The sequence below is a fragment of the Onychostruthus taczanowskii genome, unplaced genomic scaffold, assembly GCF_017590055.1.
Source record: "Onychostruthus taczanowskii isolate IOZ18803 unplaced genomic scaffold, ASM1759005v1 scaffold15, whole genome shotgun sequence".
In the NCBI taxonomy this organism is placed as follows: domain Eukaryota; kingdom Metazoa; phylum Chordata; class Aves; order Passeriformes; family Passeridae; genus Onychostruthus; species Onychostruthus taczanowskii.
Window position 1 is genome coordinate 8,575,349 of NW_024498685.1, and position 25,707 is coordinate 8,601,055.

General features: G+C 42.5%; 1 protein-coding gene across 2 annotated transcripts in view; it reads left to right on the forward strand.

Moving 5' to 3' along the window:
• The window catches only part of PHF21B (PHD finger protein 21B), a 160,410-nt gene extending 144,597 nt beyond the window's left edge, over positions 1-15,813 (forward strand). For both annotated transcript variants that reach the window (XM_041398737.1, XM_041398738.1), the window contains 7 exons: positions 2,576-2,652; positions 5,372-5,426; positions 9,904-9,926; positions 11,233-11,391; positions 12,082-12,157; positions 13,258-13,361; positions 15,589-15,813. In XM_041398737.1, coding sequence (XP_041254671.1) covers positions 2,576-2,652; positions 5,372-5,426; positions 9,904-9,926; positions 11,233-11,391; positions 12,082-12,157; positions 13,258-13,361; positions 15,589-15,813 — 719 coding nt within the window. The remainder of the gene's footprint in view (positions 1-2,575; positions 2,653-5,371; positions 5,427-9,903; positions 9,927-11,232; positions 11,392-12,081; positions 12,158-13,257; positions 13,362-15,588) is intronic.
• The last annotated feature ends 9,894 nt before the right edge of the window (positions 15,814-25,707 follow it).

Consider the following 25,707-nt stretch of genomic DNA (forward strand, 5'->3'; position numbering starts at 1 on the left):
TCTGCCATATGTGTGATTCAGACTCCCACCAAATGTTTTCTGTTGCCTTGGTGACAACATGTACCAAAGAAATTTTCTCTTTAACTTGGGACCAAGAAGGACAGAGAGCAACAGATCCATCACTGTCCTTTTATGAGATGCTTGGCCCAGTTACATACAAAGAAAACTCTGCTGCATTGAATCCTTTGTTTCTTTTTCTGGGCCATTGAAAGTCCCAATCTTGTATCCCTGAGACCACTTCTGGAAGACCAGGCCTGCCCTAACTCCAGTTTTTTCTCTGGACTGCCATGGCGGTGCTGAGATGCTGCAAGCCCTGAATTCACTGGTAAGGGTCCTGAGCCTGGCTGCAAGAGCCACAGCTCCAGCTCATACTGCTGAGACCAAAGAAGAGAGTGAGCTGAGGGCCACTTCCTGTTTTATTGCTGCACCAAGGCTCCTCACTTGTGACATCTCTGTTACCTTTGGGCCTTGAGAGCATTTCCCTTAGAAGAGCTGATGCTGACATCAAGAACAACATTGCTCTTTTGTGGCTTTGAGAGGCAACTGGATCTGCATGTAGCACTCACCCTGCTGCTGAGGCACGACTCCCTTTAGATGATTTCAAAGAGCCTGGGAGGTTCAGGGTGGATATTTCAGCACAGACACATGAGCATTTCATAAGAAATATTTTCACAGTAGGACAAAACTGTTTCCCAAACAAGATCCTGTGTTTTGGAGTCTGCATAGTGTGAATGATGTTAATGTGATGTTACAGTGGTTACAGCCAAAGCACTTATCTCACATCCTCGTGCAGCTTCAGATCACACATTTCTTGGTGGTGAGATTCTGTGCAGCCCCTTGAGTCACATGGCAGCATGTGACAGTGCTATTTGAAGTGCCCAAGGGGAAGACACCTTCTGAACATGAGAGGTGACGTGTCCCTGTGCCATAGAAAAACCCAGCTGAAAAACTCTCCTGTTTTTCTTGTCCATCTAGTTTCCTTCTGATGCATCCATCACTCCAAGCACAGTGGCTTAGCCAATACTCTTTCATGAAGGCAAAGTTTTAAATCCATATCTTGGAAGTTAGGCCAGTACAAAACCCATATAAAGTGTTGGTCTCATCTCCAGGGACACCGTGTCCAAGACATGACCAAAAACACTGGTACCCTGTACTGTAGCAATGCTTAAAATAGTATATGGGAATGATCAGCTCTTGAAAAGGGTGTTGGAAACCAGAACTAAGCTGGGGATCCAGTTCCCAAGTGTATAAACACCCTAAAGCTCAGCTGTATCTTACTGTTGGATTACAGGTGGGAGATCTTGCTCAATACCCTGAAGGCCATTTTCTGGTGCTGAGTGTGTTCTGAGATAGACCTCTTCAGCTCAGATGTTGAGGAAAGACACCAGGAAAGAGGAAAGACTCCTGCATAATCAGATGGTGTCCTGAGTTTCTGTTGGGTGGGCTCCAGGGCCTCTGGGCTGAAGAACATGCTCCTGCCAGTTCCTCTCCTTCTGAGGCAGAGCAAGACAGAACAGAGGTATCACCACCATGGGAGCATTTAGACTACCCTCTGGTACCTCAGCACAAAGTCTAAACTTTACCTTACAATATTCACACAGGAAATATTTTGGAATAGAGCACACACTTCATGGGATGGATGCTCTGGCTCTCCTTGCTAAAGTGTGTCTGGGGTTTATAATCAAAATAACAGGCTCTAAAAGACATGCTTGTAATAATCTCAGCATTCTGAACTGACGTCAAGAGCTGGAGAAAGAAATTCCATGTGGTATAAATGGAATCCTGGCTCAGATCAAAGTAGCATTAAACCTACAGATTTCTGTGGCCAAGTAATCTGCTCCATCTCTCTGTGTTTACAGAGTTGTGCACATGGCTGGTGGTTGCTAAACACAGTCCTCAGCATGTGTCATCTTCAATTGGTGTCACCATTTAGTGGAAGGGAGTTGTGGAAGTTTAGTGGAAGAGAGAAATGGGCTGCAGTCCAAAGAGCCCATCTGTGTGCTGGTGTTTGCAGTGACACACACATCCACATATGACTCATAATGACATTTTGCAAGCTCAGGATTATGAAGTTGTATTCTGGGTGGATAAATCATCACACCCTGGTTAGAACTGAATCCAGCTGTGCCATTTCAATGATGCTTTTTCTAGCCTCCATGGAGGAGAGTACTTTGAAGGCTCTCTGATGATGCTTGCTGAATATGTGTCTGAAGAGATCATAACAAAATTCTTGTAGGGCAGCAGAAGTCTACTTTGAAGGAAGAAAAAAATAAAAAATGCCTGTGAATCTCACAAGATCATAATAAAATTCTTGTAGGGCAGCAGAAGTCTACTTTGAAGGAAGAAAAAAAAATAAAAAAATGCCTGTGAATCTCACAAGGAAAAGCTTATTAATGTCAAACCTTGAACTGCAGCAAAAATCAATGCTGATGCAACCCAATTATACTCTAGAAACTAAAACGGAACACAAAGCCCAAGGGGCTGAGGGTAAGATCATCTTACATAACAAGTTATATCTACATTTTTCCCTGATGAATGAGAAATACACAGTTCATGTTCCTTTCCATGGTTACAGAAATCCAGAGCAAGCGTCAGGAAAGAAAGAGAAGAAGCACAGCAAATCCAGCCTACAGTGGACTCTTGGAAACAGAGGTACTTTATCGTTCACTTTTTTACCACAGTTCTATTTCATATCAATAAAAGGTCTAAGTGTTTCTTACTACAAAAATATATATGAATGCAGAAGCACAGCTACTTGTAAAGAGATACTGATGTAGAAAAGAAAGAAAATATCTCAGTGCCTAAGCAACAGGTTATCACCACACAACATCACTTGCTCCAAACTAGAATTCATCTTAGTTTTGATTAAGTCCAAGAGAAGTAAATTAATGTGGCACCTAATTGCTCTTTTATCTACAAAGGCAATCCCTTTAGATCATAACTAGAGAACAGAAGTGCTGCATTATGTTCAAATGTGCATTGCTATTTCTCTTTTCTTATGTGCCAAATAATAAATTCTCTTTTTTATGTGCTAATTATAAATAACAATAATAATCTTTGCTTTTTAAAGTTTTTGACATTCATAAAAGGGGTGTGTTGGTTTAAGAATCAGTGTGGTCTGCAGAGGGTATAGAAATCTGCATAATAAATATAATAATGCATTATTAAAATAAAATGCTCTAGATAATCTCTGTTGTCTGTTACACTTACACTGTTGCATTTATAGTAGTATCACAATTTGGTCCTGCATAATACTGGATTGCAAATTTGGTGTAAAAGCAGCGTATAAAAAGGCTTAACTTTTTCTGGATTTTTTTTTCTTTGTTTCTAAATGAACAAATATGCATTTATTCAACTAATTAAAATTTCACATTTAAAATTTCAGCACAGTTTGGGTTTACTGTCTGAACTTTTTACTGGGATGAAACTCAATTGCAGCCAGCTCTCCATTTAAGCAAGGCTTCTCTGAGTGTGTTTGAAGTTCTCTAAGACTAAAGAAAGTGATTGTTCTTTATTTAGGCATAAGTGATGCAGAATTTCTGGTATGCCAGTATTTCAGATTTCTGTCTTCGTTGGCAGATAGCAAACAGATGAGGCTAAGAAGAAAATGCTGCAGTCAAACTGCTGAGTTGCTTGATTGCTCTTTTTTTGAAAGCACTGGAGATTTTTATTCTCCAGAGCAGCTCTGGGCACTTGAGTTCTTCAGAATTCCTCAGCTATTCTTTTTTCAGTGCAAATACTGATGTCCATATGTGCAGTATTTAACACAGTAGAACTTTAGCCTTGCTAGCATTAAATCTGTAGCTCTTTAGACTTTTTTATCCTGATTATTAAAATACTTGCAGCAGAGTTTTGTGGCTGTAGCGAGATTGGTGTTTGTTACAAACTCTATTACCTTGGAGAGGTGGAAGAGAAGATGACCTAAGTCTACTGCACCCCTAGCTCATCATATATTTCTCATCATATCTATTCTCAAAAGCATATGCTTGAATGAAGGATGGCAAGGAGAAAGAAATGTCTGTGAAAGACTCCTGTGGCTGATCAGCTGTGTCCTCATTAGGAGCTGTCATTAAGTACTGACCACGGGGAATGTCATCCAAGTAAAATGGAGGCAGATGTTTTTTCTCTAATCAATTAGCTGCTCAGACTGCTTTGCTAATCAGGGTGTTGAGGTACTGGTGGCATGTCAGGCATTTTGGTGCAGTTTAATTTAGTATACTGAATGATCTTTAATTCATGATTGTTTAAATTGAAATTGCATATAAATTAGACCTTTTATTTGCCAACACCCCTCAAAATGGCAGGAGTTCAGCATTTGTAGTGGTGATAGTAACTTTGACTGTAAAAATATGATCATGGTCTTATGTCTTCACTTGAATGGTGTGCTTTTTCTTCTCAAAGCTTTGTTCTTTAAAAAATAAGATATCATTTTATTTTCATGCCCTCAGTAGCCTTTTTTTTTCATAGGAAAGTGTTACATTTTGGGCTGGTTATTTTTTGAAAAAAGAAACATCTATTCAAAATTCATTAACAGACTGGCAGGCACCTGTCTATAAAAGAATAGTTTTTTCACCACAGAATAAAAAATTTAGTAACACAACCCCTCTAATTTTCTTCCAAGCTGAATCTAACAACATCTAATGGAGGAAAATGGTGCTGTCTCCAGTTCTGCTGTACAAGTATTGGGTGGCTCAGAGGAACAATTCGGGGTTGTCCAGACTATTATTGACCACAGCTTGTGCCATCAGACAAGGCTGGCCATGGGCTGTGTTAGATGAGTTAAACATCTCAGACAGGTTTGCAGTGCTCTCTGTTTGTAAGTTTGGTGATCTTAGCAGATTGAAATCCCTGCCAGCTCCTCAAGGTCCTGCACAGTCATTTCTGAAAGGGAAATACTTTGCTAAGGCCCTCAGTTGTTGCTTGCAAATGTAGTATGTTCCTCTGAGCTGTAGGCAGGTATCACAAAGGTAGTAGTGGTTTTCCTGCAGGTAAGAAATCCATCACCATTTCTATATATGCAAATAAAAATGTCATTTCACAGCAACAGTTTTCCCTTATGGACATTGTTGGACTTGGAATTAGTTTTGCTGTAGTCTTGCTCTTACCAGCCCATGCAATGTATCCTGCAATCCCATCAATAACATTCACAATTTGTATTTCTCTCTTCTTAATAAAATCTAATACACAACAAAAAAAGACTTGTTAGAAAGGTAAATCATGCAACTGTTTGTCTGACTGTGTCAGTGGTCTCTAAGTAGCTTTTGGAGAGCTGGTTAGGTATGAGGTAAGCCCATGGAGACTGATAATCTGAAATGTAAGAGACAACCAGAGCACTGCAGTGACATGGGGGTTGGTTTCTTTTCCCTTGTAGCGGAAACGCCTTGCATCGAATTATTTGAATAACCCCTTGTTCCTTTCAACGAGAGGTAAGCATATTTTTAAATGAATATACTACTCTTCTAATGATGTGTTAAAGATTTATTAGTAGGATTTCATGTGAGTTACTGTTAGGATACCACAGGGCATTGCTTTGTGTAATGTCCCTGTATTTTTTAATATGGAGTGAAAATACATTGTTTTCCTGCAAAACCAATGGAAGGGTAAGGCTAAAGGTCATTTTGTAGATATGGATCCAAATTTTGTAGAGATGGATCCAAAGCCTCTGCAATCAGTGGAAAATCTGATCTCTGGCACTGTTTTGGTTTGAAAAGACAGGAGTCTGTTAAGGAAGTCAGAAGCCTCCCTTGAAATGGAGAATGTAAGCCCCCTCCCTCTGAAATATTATAATGTTGAAATTAAGGGAGCTCTCAGGCAAAGATATGGCAGTAGGAATAACAGTTCTTTATTAGGGAAAAAAATGGAAATGCACTAATACAAAACAACACTGCCAGAGTCAGAATAGGCCCTGACCCCCTGCGGGTCAGGGTGGTGGGGCAGCAGTCCCACTAAATGGTGCCTGCAGCCCTCCTGCAGTGCCAGCTGTGGTTCTGTTGGGCAGTGATCCTGTAGAAGGGTGGAGTTTTCCTCTGAAGGTCCTGTGGTGGTGTAGATGGGCCTGGTCTTCTGGGAATCTAGTGGAAAAGAAAGCTGCTCCTCTAGGAATCCAGTGGAAAAAGTTGATTGTGGTGTTCTAAATCTCAGATTATATCCAGGTAGGAATGCTCGGCTCCTTCCCCTAGGCAAAGCATCTCCTAATGGGCTGATGTAATTTTTATTAGTTATGCAGTGACACTCACTGGCCCATTAACAGATGATATTTCTTGGAGGGAGGATTGGTTGTGGAAAAGACAAAGAAAACTGCCCCACCTGGTTTTAGTTGTTGGTCCAATTAACAGAAGATAATTGCCCCACCTCTAACAGATAGCAATAGAATACACACCCCCAGTCACATCTTGCAACCTAAGACAGGCACTTTAAGCAGTGAGAGAACTGATTGAAGAAAGTAGTGTTGCCAACCCCAAGTACTTAAAAATATTATTAAAAAATAATTACTATTTTAGGCTTTTCATGTGCGTCTTTCCACTGGCTTTAAGAAACTGCTCTCCATCCTCAAGCACCAGAAATTTCCCACAACTTCTGCTTCAATAACAAGGGTTGAAAGCCAGTTTTTCTGATTCCAAGAGGTAGAGTCATAAATCTAGACCTGATTACCTTCCAGATGCCTTCCAGTCTTGTGCTTATAAGAACTTCATATCTGGAACTTAATAGTAAATGCCTTGAGAATTAACAACTCAGAGGAGTCATTTGGGGATGCTGATGATTAGCTCATGGGAAGAAGCACATTTCAGGAAAAAATGTGCAACACAGAGAAGACAAAGAGTTGGGACATGTGAGGTGAAACACAGAGAATGTTGAGTACAGTTTAATTCTTCAGACAAGACCCATGTACTATTTTAAGAAAGAAAGTGAGAAATTTGAGTTTCAGAAGAGGAGACAAAGCCAGTAAAGAAATTTGATTCTGTCCTTGCCCTTGTTTTGCCTTTAGAACTTTTTCTCTACTGAGATGATTAGAGGTAAAGGGAAGAGAGACGTTTTTCTAAGTTAAATATTATTTCGGTATTAGGAGCATTTGCAGGGGTGATTATAATTAAGACATGAAATTTTGACAGTTTTTCAGTGTTTGCTTGATCTCACTGTTAAGTGTCATGTTCAGTGCTTGAGATTCACCTTTCTGCCTCTGCCTTGACTTCCTGCACCACAGGAACACCAACTGAAAGGCAGCAGTGCTTCCCTCTGCCTTCAAAATTCCACATGCCAGATACAGACACTTGGCTTGCTTACCATATGCATTACTTTACTTACCTCTAATGCATTTGGTCTCAGAGGAGAGGAGAGGTTATTACAGTAAGCAGCTATGATGATATGCCTCTTAGCAGGAAGCCAGGTTCATGTGAGCCCCACTGGAAAGAATATTATTCCTGGCTTAGTTTTATATTCAAAATTAAAATTGTAATAGATTGTTTGTCTTATCATAGCACTTGTTTTCCCCATGTGAACACATGTGAGAAATCAGGACAGAATGGTATTGTTAGCAGGTTGTGCCTCCAGCCCCTTGGTGGGGTTAAGTTAGGTTTTGATATCTCAGACCTCCCTTTCATTACATGTTTCTCATTTTATTTGCAAGGAAGTAGGCAAGTGACATACAGCTGCTGTTGCAGCTGTCTTGGAGCTTCCTGGAAATCAGCAACCTCTCTCCTTTATCATTAATTCCTCTTTGAGTCCTGTATCTTTGGTTTTTCCAGAATCCAGAATACCTGCTGGAGTTCCGCATATTCTGAGAATGTTGAGATGGACTTCTTTATAGCAGAACTCCCCACCTCTGCAAGGATATTTTTGGCACCAGCACTGTTTTGCTGGATGCTGTGCAAGCACTGAGCAGAAGGCAGGGGCTGTCCCACACTGCTTGGCTGTGCCGTGATGCAGTTCTCCAGCTTCAGTGCAGAGATGGCTGCCCTTCTCTTATAAAGTGCTCCTTTAAAAGTACTGTCTTCAGTTTAATTTTTCAGCAGCTAGAAGAGGGAAGTGGATGTGTTTTAAGAAGTTTAAAACTTAGTAGCAAAAGTGAGCTGAAAAGACAAACAAACAAGCTAGAAAAAAATCCCCATGATGGCCAGGAAGCAACTGTCATTTCTGGATATGCAGAAGAGGAAAATTCTTGTAAATTTTGATCAAAATGTTAATTGATCGGGATTGATTTAAATGAAAATGTCTTTTCTGAAATGAGGTCACATCCCCTGACATGTATCATTTGTACAAAAGATTCATCAATTATCAAGCCTCTGTTTATCTGAATAACATTTATATCCCCTGAGTAATCATGGTGTCATACAGTGGTGGACCTTTGTGTGTGTATTTTTGGATGTGAAGTAACATCTACACATTTTATAAGGCTGTGATTACTTAGGGACATCATTGCCAAAGTATACTAGAATTCTTGGGAAAAGTAGAGAAATTTATGGAAGAAAAAAATCTATCAAAGGCTGTTAAATATAAAAATGAAGATGCAAGCTCAGTGTTAGGGAAGCCCATAAACTGCCAGCACGGGAAGGATGCTTCTGCATTTACTCAGTGTTTGCCCTGTTCTGGCACTCTGCAGGAGTGGCATATAGAATATAGAAACACCTTCACCAAGTTAGGTGAAGGTGTTTCTATAATCTCAGTTCCTCTTCTACATGTGTGTGAGGCCTGCCCACGTGTACATCTTCACATGTATGCACACATCAGTGTGTAAAACCAGTGTGCAATGGAGGGAGGGGGCTTCCAGGTGGGTCTGATAGGAGGGATCACAGTGGGACAGCTATGTTCCCACTCTGATCAGAGAGGGAGCTGAAGGAGGACAGGACAGAAATATCACTTTGGTTGCCTCCACTTTAATCCAAAGAAATCCCTGTCCATTAAGCGTTTTTCACTGGGACAGTGTGCTCCAGCCTCTTGCAAGATCCCCAGTGAATAGCTGGATCTGTGCCAGGGGCATATTAGGCTGGACATCAGGAAAAGGTTCTTCCCCCAGAGGGTGGTGGGGCACTGAACAGGTTCCCCAGGGTCTGGTCACAGCTCCAGGGCTGCCAGAGCTCCAGGAGATTTTGGACAACGCTCTCAGGCAGAGGATGGGATTGTTGGGGTGTCTGTGCAGGGCCAGAGGTTGGACTCAATGATCCTGATGGTACCTTCCAGCTTAGGATATTCTGTGATTCTATGAAATCAGCAGCAGAAATTGCAGCACACTGTGCAGTTTCCATAAAGCTCTTAACTTTTTCTGGCTTTTTATTTTTGGACCAAATTGTGTTGAATTCCACAATTTTATTTTTTTTTCATGGAAGGCCTGGCCTGCTTTCCAGTGAGCTGTATTGATTCTTGTTCATATCAGGTTGTGAATACAATCGGTACAGACTCAGTTCATCCCAAGGTGTTCTGGGTGGGGGCAGTCTGATGAGAAGGACGTGGTGATACCCTCAGGCTCACTCCTACAGGAGCTGGCCATTTTGTCCAGGAATTAGCTCAACATTTAAATCTGTGTTTAACAATTAGTTGGAGGCACCCATTTCATATTCCACATTAAGTGCATTGTTGGTTCAGGGCCAGCCTTTTCAACACCCAGCATGCTGTGGTCCTTCAGGAAGACCTTCTGACCACTGGCAAATGACAATTTCTGATAATTTCAAATACTATGACCTTTTAGCATCAGACCTTTGGACATAGGATACCTGCAATGTACATTTTTAAATCTCAAATGCTAATTTCACTGCTTGCTGTTACATTCTTTACTGCCTGCATTAATTTTGACCATGTCCTGATCTCCCATGCCACATCTTGATTAAAATTACTCCCCCAGCTGAGAAGTAGCAACTGCTGCAGCAATGTATTTTCCACTGATCTGTTTTCCGCCCTTCTTTTACATGCTAGCAAATGAGGATTCGTTCTGGAAGGTATGTGTGGCAAAGTTTGTGTATTAGCAGGTATCTCTCTCCTCACTGTGTATCCAGTGCTTGCTTCTGATTATTGTAGTCTCTCTCAAGGTACCTAATTGCAGTGTTCACTTCTCCCACTTAACTAAAGCTTTGAGTGCCTAAGCTAGGATTTTAAGGAGATGAACTCTTGGGCTTTCACATGCAAGGCTTGAATTTAGTCCCTTTGTTGACTCCACTGATTGAGAAATTGATAGTCCAGATTTATGAGTTTAATGAAAATTTGATAAGAAAAATGAGTAACCATTCTAGTTCATAAAGATTAAATCTCCTTACATTGGGGTTAAAATTAAGATTCTTTGAGCAGGTAGTTTATAAAGAGTAATATTTTGGAGAGTGATTTTTTTGGCAGGACTGCTTTAGAATTCAAGATATAACCCTGACTAAAACTGCCATGAAACTTTTTAATTACTATTCAAAAAAATGAAAACATGCTTTTGGAATTAAAACCCATAAAATTACTATTCTACTTCCTAGAAAAGCTGTAGGAAATTTTTAATTTTTTGTAATGATTCACAAGGCATGAGAGCTTCAGAATCAGTGTCTATTAAAAAGAGTAATTAATGTTGCCACCGGATTAGCATAGCAATGTACTACATGACATTGTGACTTTGTTGATGAGTCTGAGTTCATGTTGTGTGTTGCTTTGGACAAAGCACTAATCAGTCTTGTTGGAGAAAGATTGCAGAGCAAGTCTGAGCAGAGAACAATTAGTGCCAGGGAGACAAAGGCCAGAGGAGTTCACAAAAGAGGGTTTATAGCCCAAGGCTGTGCTCCAGCCTCCTCTTTCCCCAGCTGCCTTTGAGGCAGTGGGAATGAAACATGGAACTGTGCTTCTTCCCCAGAACCCTTTTCTTGTTTTCTTCCTTCTGCTCTGGGCATGACAGACAAGTGATCCCCACACTAACTCTGATCCAGGACAGAGCCATGCATGGGGATACATGTGTTGTAGTAACACACTGGCAAAGAAAAAAGTGAAATAATTCCTATATCACAATCTGGCTACATTAGTCGACTCTCTCCTGTGTTTGATTAGTTGGGTTTTATGTTTCTGTTTCAATTTATGTAACTTGCTTCTGGGTCATTTGTTGTTTGTATTTGTTGCTATCATATATCTATTATTTCTGTCTTCTGTGTCTGTCAGGGTCCTTTTGACAATTAGATTTCGTGTTTGAAGGAGCCTGTCTGCTGCAGTAGAGGCTTTGAATGCTGTGTAGAGAGAAGTTCTCAATGGATTGACTTTACCCAGGGCACCCTTCTCTTGCAGAACGAGATCCATCACGATGAACACTGCACTGCTTGCAAGCGTGGAGCTAACTTGCAGCCCTGTGGCACATGTCCCAGAGCATATCACCTCAACTGCTTGGACCCACCCCTCAAAACTGCCCCCAAAGGGCTCTGGGTCTGCCCAAAGTGCCAACAGAAGGTAAGCTACATGGAGCATGGTGTACCAAGAAGGGAAAATGGGAGACACCTTGGATTTGTGTACCCCTAAACAAATCTAACCTATGGTCGTAGCTCAGTGGACTACACTAGATAAAGAAGTACTGAGAGGCTTTTAGTGCAGTTTGCAGTATTTATTTTTGGTATTTTTCAGCATCCTAGAGTTAGAACACACAGGGAGTGCTGTAGCTTGCCTGTAATTGCTAAGAATTGTCCCCTTAAGAAGTCTCTTCAGCTCCTTTGTTTACAGTAACACCACCAGCATGTAGCCAGACAAAAGAATGTAAATCTTAGAGATGAGGGAGGCAGTGTCAGAAGAAGACACTGTTCACCAGTGGATCTGAAAGGTGTGAGGAGAAAACTTCCTTTTCTTTAAATCACAAATTTAAATTCTTTAAATTTGTTACACACAACTGTTCATCACAGTTATGTGAGATATGCTAAACTGTCTCATTGCTGTGAATAATGCTGATTGCACAAGAAAGAAAAAAAAATTATTAAAACACTCAAGTGTAGATTCTGTGCCACAGAGTTCCTTGTGCTTAGCCTTGAGATCACTTTTATGTTCTGAGACAAGGATCCAAGTTCTGGTCCTGCCAAACTGTAAGGCTGGAGCAAACATTAATGTGTGGGTTTTTTGAATCCTAACCATTTATTGTTTCCTGGCTTATAGGTTTTAAAGAAAGATGACAGTGTGCCATGGACTGGAACTCTGGCTATTGTTCACTCCTATGTTACCCATAAAACAGGTAGGGATTAACTCAGCCACTGACAAGAGGTTCCCTGCTCATGATAGCAATGCCATTTGAGTCCCTAGCTGAAATATCAAAGTAGTGTTTGCCAGGTCTGATGGTGTAGGTCATAGGGCCATAAGTGACTGGGGAGGGCAGACTCTTTCTGTCCCCTTCCCCTTGGTCTGCTCCTTTGCCATCTTCTCTCTGTAAGGAAGCTGAGAGTAATCTCTCAGGAACTCCACTCTCCTGGAGGAAGCTGTCATCAATGCGGTGCCTTCCCTGGAACAGTGCTGAAAACAGGATTTTGAGGCAGAATCATTGTGAGGCAGAGTCAGGCTGAGCAGAGCCACGTAGTTGGGTGTGTACACAATGCCACACTGACTAATCCCTGACACCACAGCAGCACCAGCTTCTCATGGTTTCACTGTTACGTGGTATGGCAGCCACTTGAGTCATGCTGTGTGACAGCACTGCATTGAGCATTATTCTTTTTTAATTCCCTGTTGCACTATTACAGTAGGCTGTTTGGGGCATTAGATCATATTTGTCAGGACCTTTATGGAGGTCTGCCACAGTTATAATTGTGCTTTTCTGCCAGGGTCACTAACTTGCCATTCCAAGGGGCTGGCCTCTTCCTAAATGCTACTTTCTTGGAGACCTCCAGGATCACATGAAGCCTAATTTTAATTCACCTTAAATGTGCACTGTATATCTTTTGGGTTGTCCTCCTGTGTGCTAACCATTGACACATGCATAGAATCCCAGAACCATTTAGGTTGGAAAAGACCTCCAAGTTCATTGAGTCCAACCTGTAAGTGATCCCACCTTGTCAACCAGCCCAGAGCACTGAGTGCCATGTCCAGTTGTTCCATGGACACCTCCAGGGATGAGGACTCCACCACCTCCCTGGGCAGCCCCCTCAAATGCCCGACCACCCTTTTAGTGAAGAAATGCCTGCAAGCAGAGACTCCAGATTTCTTTGGCTGTACCTGCTGACAAAAGGGTAATGAGACCCTAAACTCACCATGCAAAATACCTGCTTCTGCTTTCTGTCCTCAAATGCACAGCACATCCTTGTTCTTAACCTCTGCATCCTTAATCTTATTGTTCCACAGTCAAAGAAGAAGAGAAGCGAAAGTTATTAAAGAGGAGCAGTGAGCTGAAGAGTGAGCATAGACAGTTAGAAGAAAAAGATCGACTTCTCAACAGTGCAGTGAAGGTAGGACACCTGATGGGGACACACAGTCTCCTGAAGAGATGTTTATAAAGAATTTAAGCCCAAAAAAAATTGTATTTTGTGGCTAGAAAATGATTCAAGCTCCCAAGCAATAGATTTTCAAGTGTGAATGTGTTTCTCTCTGAGGAAGTACATGTGCACTTTCTTTATGCACGAAAGTAAGCCACTCTGGCAGGCAGAGGAGGAGAAATCACTTGAATTTCTGTGGCAAAACACACACAAACAAAACTCCACAAATAGCCATGGTTGCCTTCCTTGTAGTTGCATCCGTAGCTCTGAGGTACCCAATGACTTCAAGGTACTTCCATCCTCTAGGTGAAAAGTTTAGTCACAAGTGTGTCCTCTGGTGGTAGCTGCCTCTCCATTAGCTCAAACCTCTTGCTATTAAGTAGAAATAACCATCTTTACTGAATGTTGTAGCATCTCTCCATGACTGCACGTGGACTATTTTGTCTCTCCAAACTCATTTCAAAGCTAAATGTTGTCTGGAGGTGTCTTCCACACATATTGTGCAATGAGGATCGGTCTCTGGCTGAATGGGCTGAATTCAAAGCCTAATTCCTACCCTTTATGGCTGAAGGAACTATCTGGGGCTACCTCTGTCCTGAGAAGCAGCTGTTAGTTTGCATGGCAGCCTCAATAAATATTTGTCACTTCCTTACCCTGGAAAAATCCAAGTGGCCGCTGCAGGAGTAACTGGTCACTGCTTGTTTTACCATTGCAGTTATCCAGAGAAGGCATATTAAAATATTTATCATGTAAAACGCAGTGGAAGGAAAAGCAATAACTTATTGAAAGACATCACTGTATATTCCCTGTGCATGTGTTTAGCACTAATGGAACCACATGTGTGTGTAATAGGTAGGAGAGTGCAGTGGGCTGAGGAATTTGGAAAAAGAAAAGCTGTCAACTATCAGGTGTGTGTCATGGCTGTCAAAATCAGTAAGATTTCTACCTAAGCAGAATCAGGTTCTTCCAGTGGGCAACACTGTCTTATTTAAATGGTAATATCAGTCAATGATTATATTTATTGGAAATGTATCCACTTGAAAGAAGAAAATAAATTAAAGGTGTCCCACACAGAGCAATTTCATTCTGACATTTTAACAGAGATTTATATGAAAAAGAGCACTCTCATACACCCCACAGCTGCAATGGTAAAAACAGAAACTAATTTATCTTTCATCTGAAATTTCATCTCTCTAAACCAACGTCCGAGCAGCTCCACACAGTTGCTTTCCAGACAAGTTGATCTTCAAGTGACCATTTCCCAATTCCCCAGGACTGGAGAATCCCACCCCTGGGCAGTCTGGACCATAGCCAGAGAGAAGCAATCTGCAGACAAGTAATCAGTCTGGTCAGAATCCTGAGTGCACTGGGAGAAAGAAAACAGGTTTCAGGAATTAGAGGCCCCTTTCATCTTGCAGGCAGACTCAGGGTGTGCATCTGTCCCTCACTGAAGAATGAGGTGCTGGATGCAGCAGTCCATGGCTGCGGAGGGAAAGGAGAATTACTGATTCTTCCTACCTCTTCTTCTTGGAGAAATGGAGGATTTGGGATGCCTTTGTTTAGCTTCTGCTCTCGTGCCCATTTGCATGGAGGTTTTTATTTCAAGAGATCACAGGGAGAGATTTGGCCACCCTGAGGGATGAAAGCTTTCTTGTGAGTGCTCTGTTATAACAGTTGTGTCTTGGAGCAAAGTTTTCTGCTGGAAAAATATTGACATCATGTTCAGTGAGATTAATGTGTCTTCACAGTGCCTATTCCCTGAAATGTGTGGCACATATGAAATGCATCCTGGTGAGGTTCTCCCACAAAACATTTATCAGGGTCCTTTGGTAAGAGTGAGAGACCTGAGTGGTGCCTTCTGTGTTTTCAGTAACACAGCTCTTGCACTCCTGTGCCAGTCATCTCTGTGGAGTGCAGAAGGTGTTCCTGCCAGGCTGTCTACAGGATGGAGTTGGAAGCATCCTCCAGATGTATTTTGCCTGGGAAGAATATTGTTCCCTCTGACAGCTGCTGCAATGTGTGCAGCACTGCTGGTTGCTCCATTTGTTAAGCTGTGGTTTTGCTTTCCCCAAAGGAGAACATACTTCATTTGAGCAGAATGTGCACCCAAGGCACCAAAGGATGTTTGCAGAGATGTTTGACACCACTTTGAATGTATTCTCAGTCTTTCCTTCTCTCTCCCCTTCTCTTTATTTGACAGAAATGCTTAGAGCTAAAAACCAGCCTGATGGCCCAGCAGAAAGGGACTCAGTCATCCCTGGAACGTCTCAAAACCCTCATTAGACTGATACAAAATGAGCAGATGATTCAGGTTACCATGACTACCACCACCACCACCTCCCTGCTATCCATCCCCTGGATCAAACCCTCGGCTGCCTCTGCTGCCATGCACAAAGCTCTGCAGCCATCACAGGGTAACAACTGACAGCTCTGAGGAACGGGCCACGAGAAACTTTATGCACATGAGCAGAGCAGAGATGAAACTGGGACAAAGGACAGAAGGAGCAATCTCAGTTTTGATACACTTAGAGACTTGCAGACCAGGCAGCCCAGTTTGTAGGTCACTGTGGCAGCACACTCCCACAGAGCGGGTTGTGCTGCACTTTTGTATTTGCCAAGACCTTCAGTGCTTATGACATTTTGTTTTGTTATGTTGGCCTTAATGTATTTATGACTGAGGATGAACTGGAAAAGCATGGCTGATAGAGGAAGCAGGATAGCCTTTTGTGGTGGCAGGCAGGCTTTCTGTTCCACGGGGAGAGGAGTTAGTGAGGCATTAGAGAAGTAGTTGGGCTGAAAGCTACGTGTGTGGGGGGGAACCGGTGAGATGACCAGAAACTGAGCTACTTAGCACTTGACATGGATGTCAGAGGAGCAAGTTTGGCCCCATTGATTCAGGTGACCTGGCTATGGGGTCTTTGTGACCTGAACAGCATCACGGACACTCACAGAGCCTTGCAAACAAAAGATCTTTTTTTTCCATATTATTAGACTTGAGAATTGCAGATATTTAAATAAAGAAACTGTATGAAGTTAGCATTTCTAGTAAAATATTGAAGTATTTTCATGCTGATGCATCTGTATATGCGTTCCAAAATATTTAAAAAATACGACTGTAAAACTCCTTTTGCAGGTCCTTTTTACTTATTTTGCTATCAGTGTATTTTTCTCATGGAGTTTTTGTGCAACGTTTAGCATCAACCATAACAGTGGATATCTTTGACAGTTTGGGTTTCATTTTTTAAAGTGATTATTTTGTGGTTTTCTGTTATTTTGTTCATTTTGGATTCTTTTTTAAACAAAAAAGCAAATAAATATTCTGGGGTTTGTTTCTTGCCAGTACAGATAATATGCCAAAAAAAAACCTTTTTGTACTGCATTTTTAAAGATATGCAACATGATTTTGATTTTTTTTGTTGTTGTTGTTTTGGGGTTTTTTTGAGCTTTTGGGGGGTTTTTTGTTTTGTCATTTGTTGTGGGTTTTTTTTTTTGGTTGCTTTGTTTTCTTTGGTTGGTTGGTTGGTGGTTGGTTGGTTGGTTGGGGTTTTTTGTAGAAATATCTGCTGAAATGGTACAGGGAAAAAAAAAAAAACTGCCTCAAGGGGTTGTTTCTCAAACTGGAGACTCAAACACAAGACTTCTTGGGGAGGGACAGGGCATGGAAAATTAAAAATGTTTGGGAGGATTTTGTTTTTGGAAACTTGATTCCTTTTTAACATTTTGCTGGGTTTTAGCATATTTGGGAAGTGTTAAGCATTAGCCTGAGAAAATCCCAGTGCACCTGCCTGTTTTCTAGCTGTCTTCCTGGTTCTGCAAGGTGCTGCCTGGCCCCAGAGCCCCGTGTCCTGCGGCTGCCTGGGAAGGTGCTGATGGACACCCCGCTTTTCTCAGCTCACACTCCCTGTGCCATTGTCCCTGTCCCTGTGAGTTCTCCACCAATTAGCACAACAGGTACTTATGGAAAGCCACCAGAGCAGGACACAAGGCTAGTCTCTCACATCAGCATATCACACGGTGCCGAATAGCCTTTTTTGTTTTTAATTTTAAAAAATGAACACATGAGGGACTGGCTTTTTCTGTTGCCCAGAAAGCACATGGTCCCTTCAACCATTTTCACAACTCCGGGAGAAACTGTGCAGTACTATACAAATCTATTTTAATACACAACTCTTGATTGAACAAGATTTTTATATTCTTTTATTGATGAATAGAGTGAACTAAGTAAAACACAGTTGTTATACATTGGTTAATGTATGCAATTATGCATTCTGAGTGGCTTGCAATGTAGATGTTTTCAGGTTTCATAATTTTTTTTCCTTCTCAGACAAATAAAAAAAATAAAGGAAAAATGTAGAAGGTTGAATATGTGAAGAATTTCTGAAAAACTGTCTTCAACTGTTAAAAGTAGTTATTTTGAAAAGGGGGCTGTCCAGTGGATAGTGTGCATAGAAAAAAAAGAAGTGTTTGTCTTAAATATGCCAATGTAGTTTTACTTCTTTATGATGCATTAAACTTGACTGACAATTTCCTGGCATTGTTGTGGTGGTCTCTGCTGCCCAGGGTCCCAGCATGGCCTGCCCAGGGCCTGTTAGGGACCCCCTCCCTGGCCAGACTCTCCTGGGGTGGGGAGGAGGAAAGACATTTCTCCACCACTGTGCTCCATTTTCAAACTTAAGCCCTGCAAGAACGAGTACAATACTTTCTGCTTGCTTTCTATCAGGAAGTGGCCTCTTCCTTGAGGCCACTGTGTCTCCCAGGCAGAGGCACCCTGTCTAATCCCTTGCTTAGCTTCCCACCTCTTGGAATAATTGCCAATCCACCAGACCCCTGGGCTTTCCTTTCATACCTGCACTCTCAGGTGCTCTTCAAATGTGTGGTGACCTTATTTTGTAAAGTAATTATAAATCACTTTATAACTGTAGTAAAGAAGCAGGGAGAGAGGGCCCTAACAGGGGCTGGCTGGTTTCTGGCTGGTGGAAGGGATGGAACTTCTTCCCAATAAAATTAATCAAATTAAAGCAGAAGACTGTCACAGCTGCATAAAGCCTGCCACAGTGGCCAGTGCTTATACAGAGCAGAAACAGGATTGGGGTTTTCTTGTCAGGGGTAGGGAAAAGGGTATTTTTTTTTTTTTTTTTTTCCTCGTGGCAGTATTACTGTTTAATTTCAGGCTGCAATAGGAAAGGGAACTCAGCACTGCACTCCTGCTTCCCCAGCAGCTCAGCTGCCCTCTCCTCCCTCCCAGCCCCTGCTGCACAGAAGGCAGGCTGATTTTTCCTAACATTGCTTCCAGTATTAGAAGACACCTCTCCCCCGTGCCAGAAAACTCTGCAAATCACATGTTGTCGCCATCATCGTCTGTCTGCCACCACCCTCACCTTTAAACTCAGTGCTGTGCTAGCAAACAGGAGCCATTTACAGAGCTCTGCATGCTGCCTTGATAATTAATGCAGTTGAAAGAGAGTGCAGCCTTTAATCTTTGATAGTATTTTAAATTGAGGTTTTGGTGCAGATCTGCAGGAGTTACGGCAGCCTCCGTGTTCCTCGCTGGGGAACGGGCATTGTCTTTGAAAATAATCAGGAGCTGCAGGGTTCCCAGGCTCCCCCCCCAAGTGAAAGTTATTTTCACAGCTATGCCAGACTTCACAGCTTCAGGGCCCTTTATTTTACTGTGACAGGCTGTTTTCTGTGCACAGGACTTTTTCACATGCCATGAGTTATCTTGCAGAGGATCTGCTCTGCAAATAGCCATTTGAATGAAGCGTGTTTTCTCCAAGGCTGTCACTTTTCTATTTGCACCTCTTCAAATGTAATTTCACCTGTTCTTCCTCTTCACTGTCTCTTGTCCCTCAGAAATGAGAGGAAAAGGAACACTTCTCTCTGTTGGGAAGGAACACAGAGCAATGCCAGAATTGCATTTTTCTGTCAGGATCTCAGATGTCTCGAAGTTTCATACTCTCCAGCAAGAGAAGCCACTAGGACCTAAACACTCAGAAGTCAGGAAGCAAAGTCAAGACCACTCAAATATTTGTTAGTATTTCGTTTACAATCAGAGCAGCAATTTTTGCAAGATGTTGCAAGATGATTTCACAATAACATCAGCCCAGCAAGCAGCTCCTCTCATGGCAGACTTCTGTGTAAGGATGGCAACACAAACTTCAGCAGCCTGATCAGGAGTTTATTCCACATGCCAAGCTGTTTTCTAGTAGTTTGATGGCCTATTAGGATCACTTAAACTTTAAGAAGAATGCATTATAAACTGACACATGCTTTTTGTTCTGTGTTCTGCATGTCATCTGTAGATGGAAAGAAAGTCATTACACTGAAATGAGTGGCAATAGGCACATCAGATAAAACTCTACTCACCTTAATCAGGTTTATCCAAGTGCAGCCGATTTTGCTTAGAAAATGAAAGCTGGCTTCTGAGAACAATCACTAGGACTGATGATGCAAACAGAAAATGCCACACTCCCCTGCTGTAAGCCACTTTCAAGTTCACCATAGTGAAGATCATTAAAGCAAGAGTTGGGATTTTTCCCTCCCTTAAAAAAGCAAACAAAACCTAAATTGTCATGACAGGAAAAAAATAGTACAAAGCGTACACAAGCTTGCTATAAAATACATTCTAGCCAGGGAGAAGGAAAAACAAAAACAAAAAGATACCACTGCCCTTTGAAGTTCTTGTTTGCATTTGCACTGGCAAATTGCAGATGATTCTTTGCTGTTTAAATGCAGCAGAAATACTCCATGCACTCCAACCTTTGATTGAGCAATTAGCACAGAAATTTTAATTCACTTCTGCATTTCATCTTTGGGCTTTAAAGGCTGCAATAAGTCCCCTTTCCCCTCAATATTCCTGCTAGAAGCACAGCTGACTGGCAGCCCAGTTGCTGAGGTGGAAACTTCGATCATGCCAGCGCTGGGGCTGTGTTGGTTCCACCTGGGAGCAGCCCCCTGTCACTGCTGGTGTGGCCCTGTCCCCGCTGTGTTTGTGGTTACCCTGCCAAGCACGAGTGCTGCTGTGATGGCAGCCCAGTCAGAGGCTGCTGTGGCTCACTCCTTGATCTCTGGAACTCTGCGTGCTTTGCTTACCTCCTTCTCATGGAGACAGAAGGGAAATCTAAGCAAAGCACAGGGTCTCAAGCTAGAGCCATGGCCAAGGCCCTGAAAATCAGAGTTGACATTCATTCTTTTCCATTGGAGGAGGATTGAAATAATAATTTAATGAATGAGTCCAGTATCTCTTTAAATACCACATTCTCTTCCCCCTCTCATTTTTCAACTGGGGTGCTTTGCTGCAGTGCCAGAAGGGAGAACAAGAGACACAGGCTCAGGAAGTGACTTTCTGTCCCTGCCACAGGTGAGTAAAAGCTCCAGGACTGGAGTGACAAGTGCCTGCAACAAGCCTTCCTCCCTCTGCAGCCAAGCATGGCAACCTCTAAGGTACCAAAGGAGTTGGGAGATCTTTACAACCTCTCCCCAGCATGAGAGTCCTGCTGCCACTCTGCTGCACGCTGTTGAAAACCCAGGGTTGTGGTTTAAGCTGTAGCTGCTGAAAAAGAAAGGATGCATCCTTCACCCTGATGGGCTTTCCCATCCCTTCACACGACACCTTCCCAGCTGTCTTCATCTGCATCTTGAGCCCCTCCTGCTTTGCTTGGCCATGGAAATATTGTCTTAGCTAAAACTCCAAGGACAATTAAGAACGGGTGGCATTAGAAATAAATTCACAAAGCAGTGAATTGAGAAAAATGAAATTCTGGTGTAGATACTATGTCATGGTTTAAAGTGCACATGCATAACTAAAGAATTTTCTAGTGGTTTGAAACTGCCTCATAAAAATATGTGTGCTGAGCCATTGACTATGTGCTTCATTCTTCTAACCTTCCTCCCTTACATCACAACTGAAGAAAATAAACAAAAAAATAAAGCAGATGCCAAATCCCACCCACATAGATGGGTGTCACTTCATCTGGGGGCTGATGCATCTGACCTTGCTGAGCTCTGGGAGGCTTCAGGCTGATGGAAATGGCCGATCCCAAGGACTTTTCATGAAATTTTTTAAATTTAAATTTTTTTTTAATTTTTTTAAAAATATTATTATTATTATTAATCCTCCCATTTGTCCCATGGCCTCCTGGCAGCTGGAGATGATCCCAAGGACTTTTCATGCAAAAAAAAAATTATTCTTTTTTATTTAATATTATTATTATTTTTAATCCTCCCATTTGTCCCATGGTCTCCTGGCAGCTGGAGACTGTGCTGGTTACTTTTGCCCCAGTTGCCCTTCCACTCTCCCTCTGCTGAGGGGCTCCAGGAGCCTCCCCCAGCCAGTGTTGAGTGCAGGAGAGAGACACAATCCTCCCATTTGTCCCATGGCCTCCTGGCAGCTGGAGACTGTGTGGTTACTTTTGCCCCAGTTGCCCTTCCACTCTCCCTCTGCTGAGGGGCTCCAGGAGCCTCCCCCAGCCAGTGTTGAGTGCAGGAGAGAGACACAACCAGTCAAGTGAAGGCTGTGCAAATTCATCTGGGTTGAGATTTGATTTAACATCAGCCATGGGGTGAAACAGGCTTGGCACAGAGTGGGTGTAAAGCTGCTGGCTGGCAACAGCTGAACGTGAGCCCAGGTGTGCCCAGGTGGGCAAGAAGCCAAGGACACCTGGCCTGGGTCAGGAATAACGTGTCCAGTGGGAGCAGAGCAGTGAACATCCCCTGTGCTGGGCACTGCTGGGGCCACACCTTGAGTGCAGTGCCCAGATCTGGGCCCCTCATGACAAGACAGACACTGAAGGGCTGGAGCATGTCCAGAGAAAGAATCAGTGGAAGGGAAGTGTCTGGAATACAGGAGCAGCTGAGGGATCTGGAGGGGCTCAGCCTGGAAAAAAAAAAAAAAAAAAAAAAAAAAAAAAAAAAAAAAAAGGGGAACCTTCTTGCTCTCTACAATTCCCAGGTGACACCATCTCTGAAATTATATAAAAGATGTGTAAATGTGGCACTTGAGGACACGGCGCTTTGGACTTGGCATATCTACGTTAGTCATTGGACTCAGCCTTAAAGGTCTTTTCCAATGTAAATGGTTCTGGAATTCTATCATCACTTCTGCTGTTGCCCTGGATGTTTGGGGCTGCCATGGTGCTGCCTCAGCCAGGGCTACCCGGTGTGCTGGGGCCAGGGGGTCACTCTCTCTGAAGCAATGTTGCTCTGGGTGTGTCTGTCACCCTCTCCATTCAACTGGGCTCAGGGTGTGAGTCCTGGCCGTGCCAGTGGCCTCTGGGTGGCTGCCAGGTGTCTCCTTGTGCTGGAGTAGTGGCTAAAAATCACAGCCTAATGAAGAACTGAAAGATACATGTAAAGGACTCAAACACGAAATAATGATGAAACAAAAAAACAGATCAAAGCTTTTAATTTCACTCTGGGTACTTTACTCTCGGTCTCAGAAATTCCTATCAAAGACAGGCAGATGTCTCTGCCTCCAGGGGTCTCAGCTCAGAGCTTCCTGATTTGAATTTACTCCACAAATTTGCCTTCAACACCACAGACCAACGAGGTAATAGTAGCAGCAGGTTTTGCTGTGGCAAAGCCACACACTGAAATTTAATAGCACTGCAGAGCTGAGTGCTTTCCAGTTAGGCACTGCACAATTGTAAATGCAAATAAATCCCTGCAAAAATGCCACCAGGCTTCTGCATACTGGTAAGATGAATTACTATTAGGTAACACCAACATTTATTTCCATGGCAAAATACTAGCACAAACCTTCCATTTTGGGGCTCTATATTAGTCAGGAGAGAGTTTACAAAGTTTATAAATAAATTGTAGTCCCAGTCACACCAAGCCATGGGGTGGGCACAACTCTTGTGGAGCTCAGCCTGTGTGACTCTCCCTTCTTTGTCTGGTTTTCTTTAACAGCTCTCTGCTCATCAAATTGCTTTCAGTGAAAAGGTCACTTAATGAGTGACACACGTAATTAGTTAATTGGAAATAGCATGCAAGGGCCAGCTGGGTGTGGTCCACAGGGTGAACCATCAAAGCTGGAAGGAGCCAGGGATGCAGCCCAGGGTATTTGCTCCTGCATTTTGGAAGGTGAGGTTGCACAGGGCAGTGCTGGGTCACAGGGAGAATTCCTCGGTTGCCAGCAGAGGTCGGATGAGTTGTTTTCTGCAGCAATGCTGACAGAGCCATGCGGTGCCAGCCCAAAAGGGCAGGCGGGGAGACTTTGTTACTGAGCTCAGTGAACAGCCTAGAAAAAGAAAGGACTCTAAATATTCTTGGAGAGAAGACAGCAACATCCCACGTGTTATGGCCTAACAGTAATTCTAGTGATGCCACAGAAGTGCTTCTTCAAAGAAAACAGTGCAGAAAACAAATGCTAACCTGCAGCCTGGGGTGCTGCTCCTCTGCTTTGGCAGTGCTTCCAGGAGACCCCCGAGCCCCGCTGCCCTGAGCCCACAGTGCACATGGAGCTGAGTCCCTCTGAACCATCCCGACCCGCTCACCAGCTGCTGGCACAGCTGGAGGGTACAAAGCACCCAGCTGCGCATTGGAGGAGATCACAAGAGCTTTACACTTCGGTGTCTCAGGCACACGCTTGGACGTCTGCTGTGCTGCAGAGGGCATGGACTTGCTTTTCTCTGCCCAGGCAGAAGGAAACCACTGCCACCAAATCATCCTGGCTGTCCAGGGCAAGGGTAGAGTACCCTTTGAGGTATTTCAAGGTGTGCAGGTGTCACTTGGGAGCATGAGTTAGTGGTGCCTTGACAGTGCTGGGGGAATGGTTGGAAGTCTTCTCCAAAATCAACAATTCTGTGATTCTATGCTAATTGAGGAGCTTCAGTTTCCTTACCTGAATCATCCTTTCCTGCACTTCACTGGTGTTGTCCTTCACAACCCCTGCAGGGAGTTGTGAAAACATTGCAAAAGTTTATTTTTCCATCAAAAGTTTCACCTCTCCCTCTCTGCACTACCCATCACCTTCAGCACCAGGGAGCTTCAGTTTCCTTACCTTTCCTGCACTTCACTGGTGTTGTCCTTCACAACCCCTGCAGGGAGTTGTGAAAACATTGCAAAAGTTTATTTTTCCATCAAAAGTTTCACCTCTCCCTCTCTGCACTACCCATCACCTTCAGCACCACGGTACAGTGGGGTTTCCTTTAGGGAAATCTCTTGATTTCCAAGGCAGCCTCAAAAAACTTGTCTACCAAGATGGTGCTTGCACAGCCAAGTCTGCAATGACAGCCACGGGTGCATGCCATGGCTATGGAAAACAGAAAATACAGCTGTCATGCTGGGAGCAGAGTCCTATTGACTTTCAAGTGGTGATTTTATGGAGAAGTTGTGCTATTGTGACACGGAGAGAATGGGGTGTTTACCCAGGCTGGGTGTCAGGGCTTGTGAGAGAGCTTTACAAAGCCTTTCGTCATTTTCATACTCTCATTTATATTATTTTGTAAAAGCTCTTTTGGTGCATAAGGCAGTGGTATTATCTTACTGAATTTTATGTTATTTTATAATGGAGCAAGTTTGTTTGAGGACTTGGAGGGCTTCTGCCAGATGAAGCCTCCAAATTTATCTCAAAGGGAAGAGTTTAGCTTTTGCAAAGTTTGAACAGAATCATCTAGATTTGCTAGTATATTTTTCCTTTATGAGCCAGGTTCATGGCTTGATCAGGGCCAAGAATTTGGTTGGGAAAGATTTTCCCCAATTATACTTCAAAATAAGCCTTTATTACTATTCACTGCAAAAAAATTTTAACAGGAACAATTTATGAATAATTAAAGAAATATAAGCAGTTTAATTTTTTTGTTATTATGGTAACAGTGGAGGCAATGTACTTTTCTTCTTTTTGTTAGAAGTTAGAAATTTATTATTGATCTCAATAGGTGACTCAGTTTTTAAAATGATGACTGGTAGCAAATTTTTAGTTAGAAAATTTTGCAACTGAAATTTGCTTATGACGTTACTAAATTAGTGGCTTTGTGTTTGATTTAATGGATCTAGAATGTTAGAATGAGTAAATTCTTTGAGTTTTTCAGGTTGATCTGGTTGGTATGCTGCTTGTATTGTGCATAGAATTAATCTGAATAAACTTAGTAACTTACATTCTAGGATATATTTAATAAATAGTAGTCCATACTTGAAACAGAGTTGTAATACCTTCTTAGTAATTGTAACAGAATTGGCTAAGAGACACTTATTAATTTTGGTTTTAGCAAATGTAAACAATAATAACAAATATTGTACTACAAATTCTAGGAAGTATTTAGCGAACAGTTGTGCATATTTATAACCCTTGTGTGACACCTTTATTGTAACTGTGATA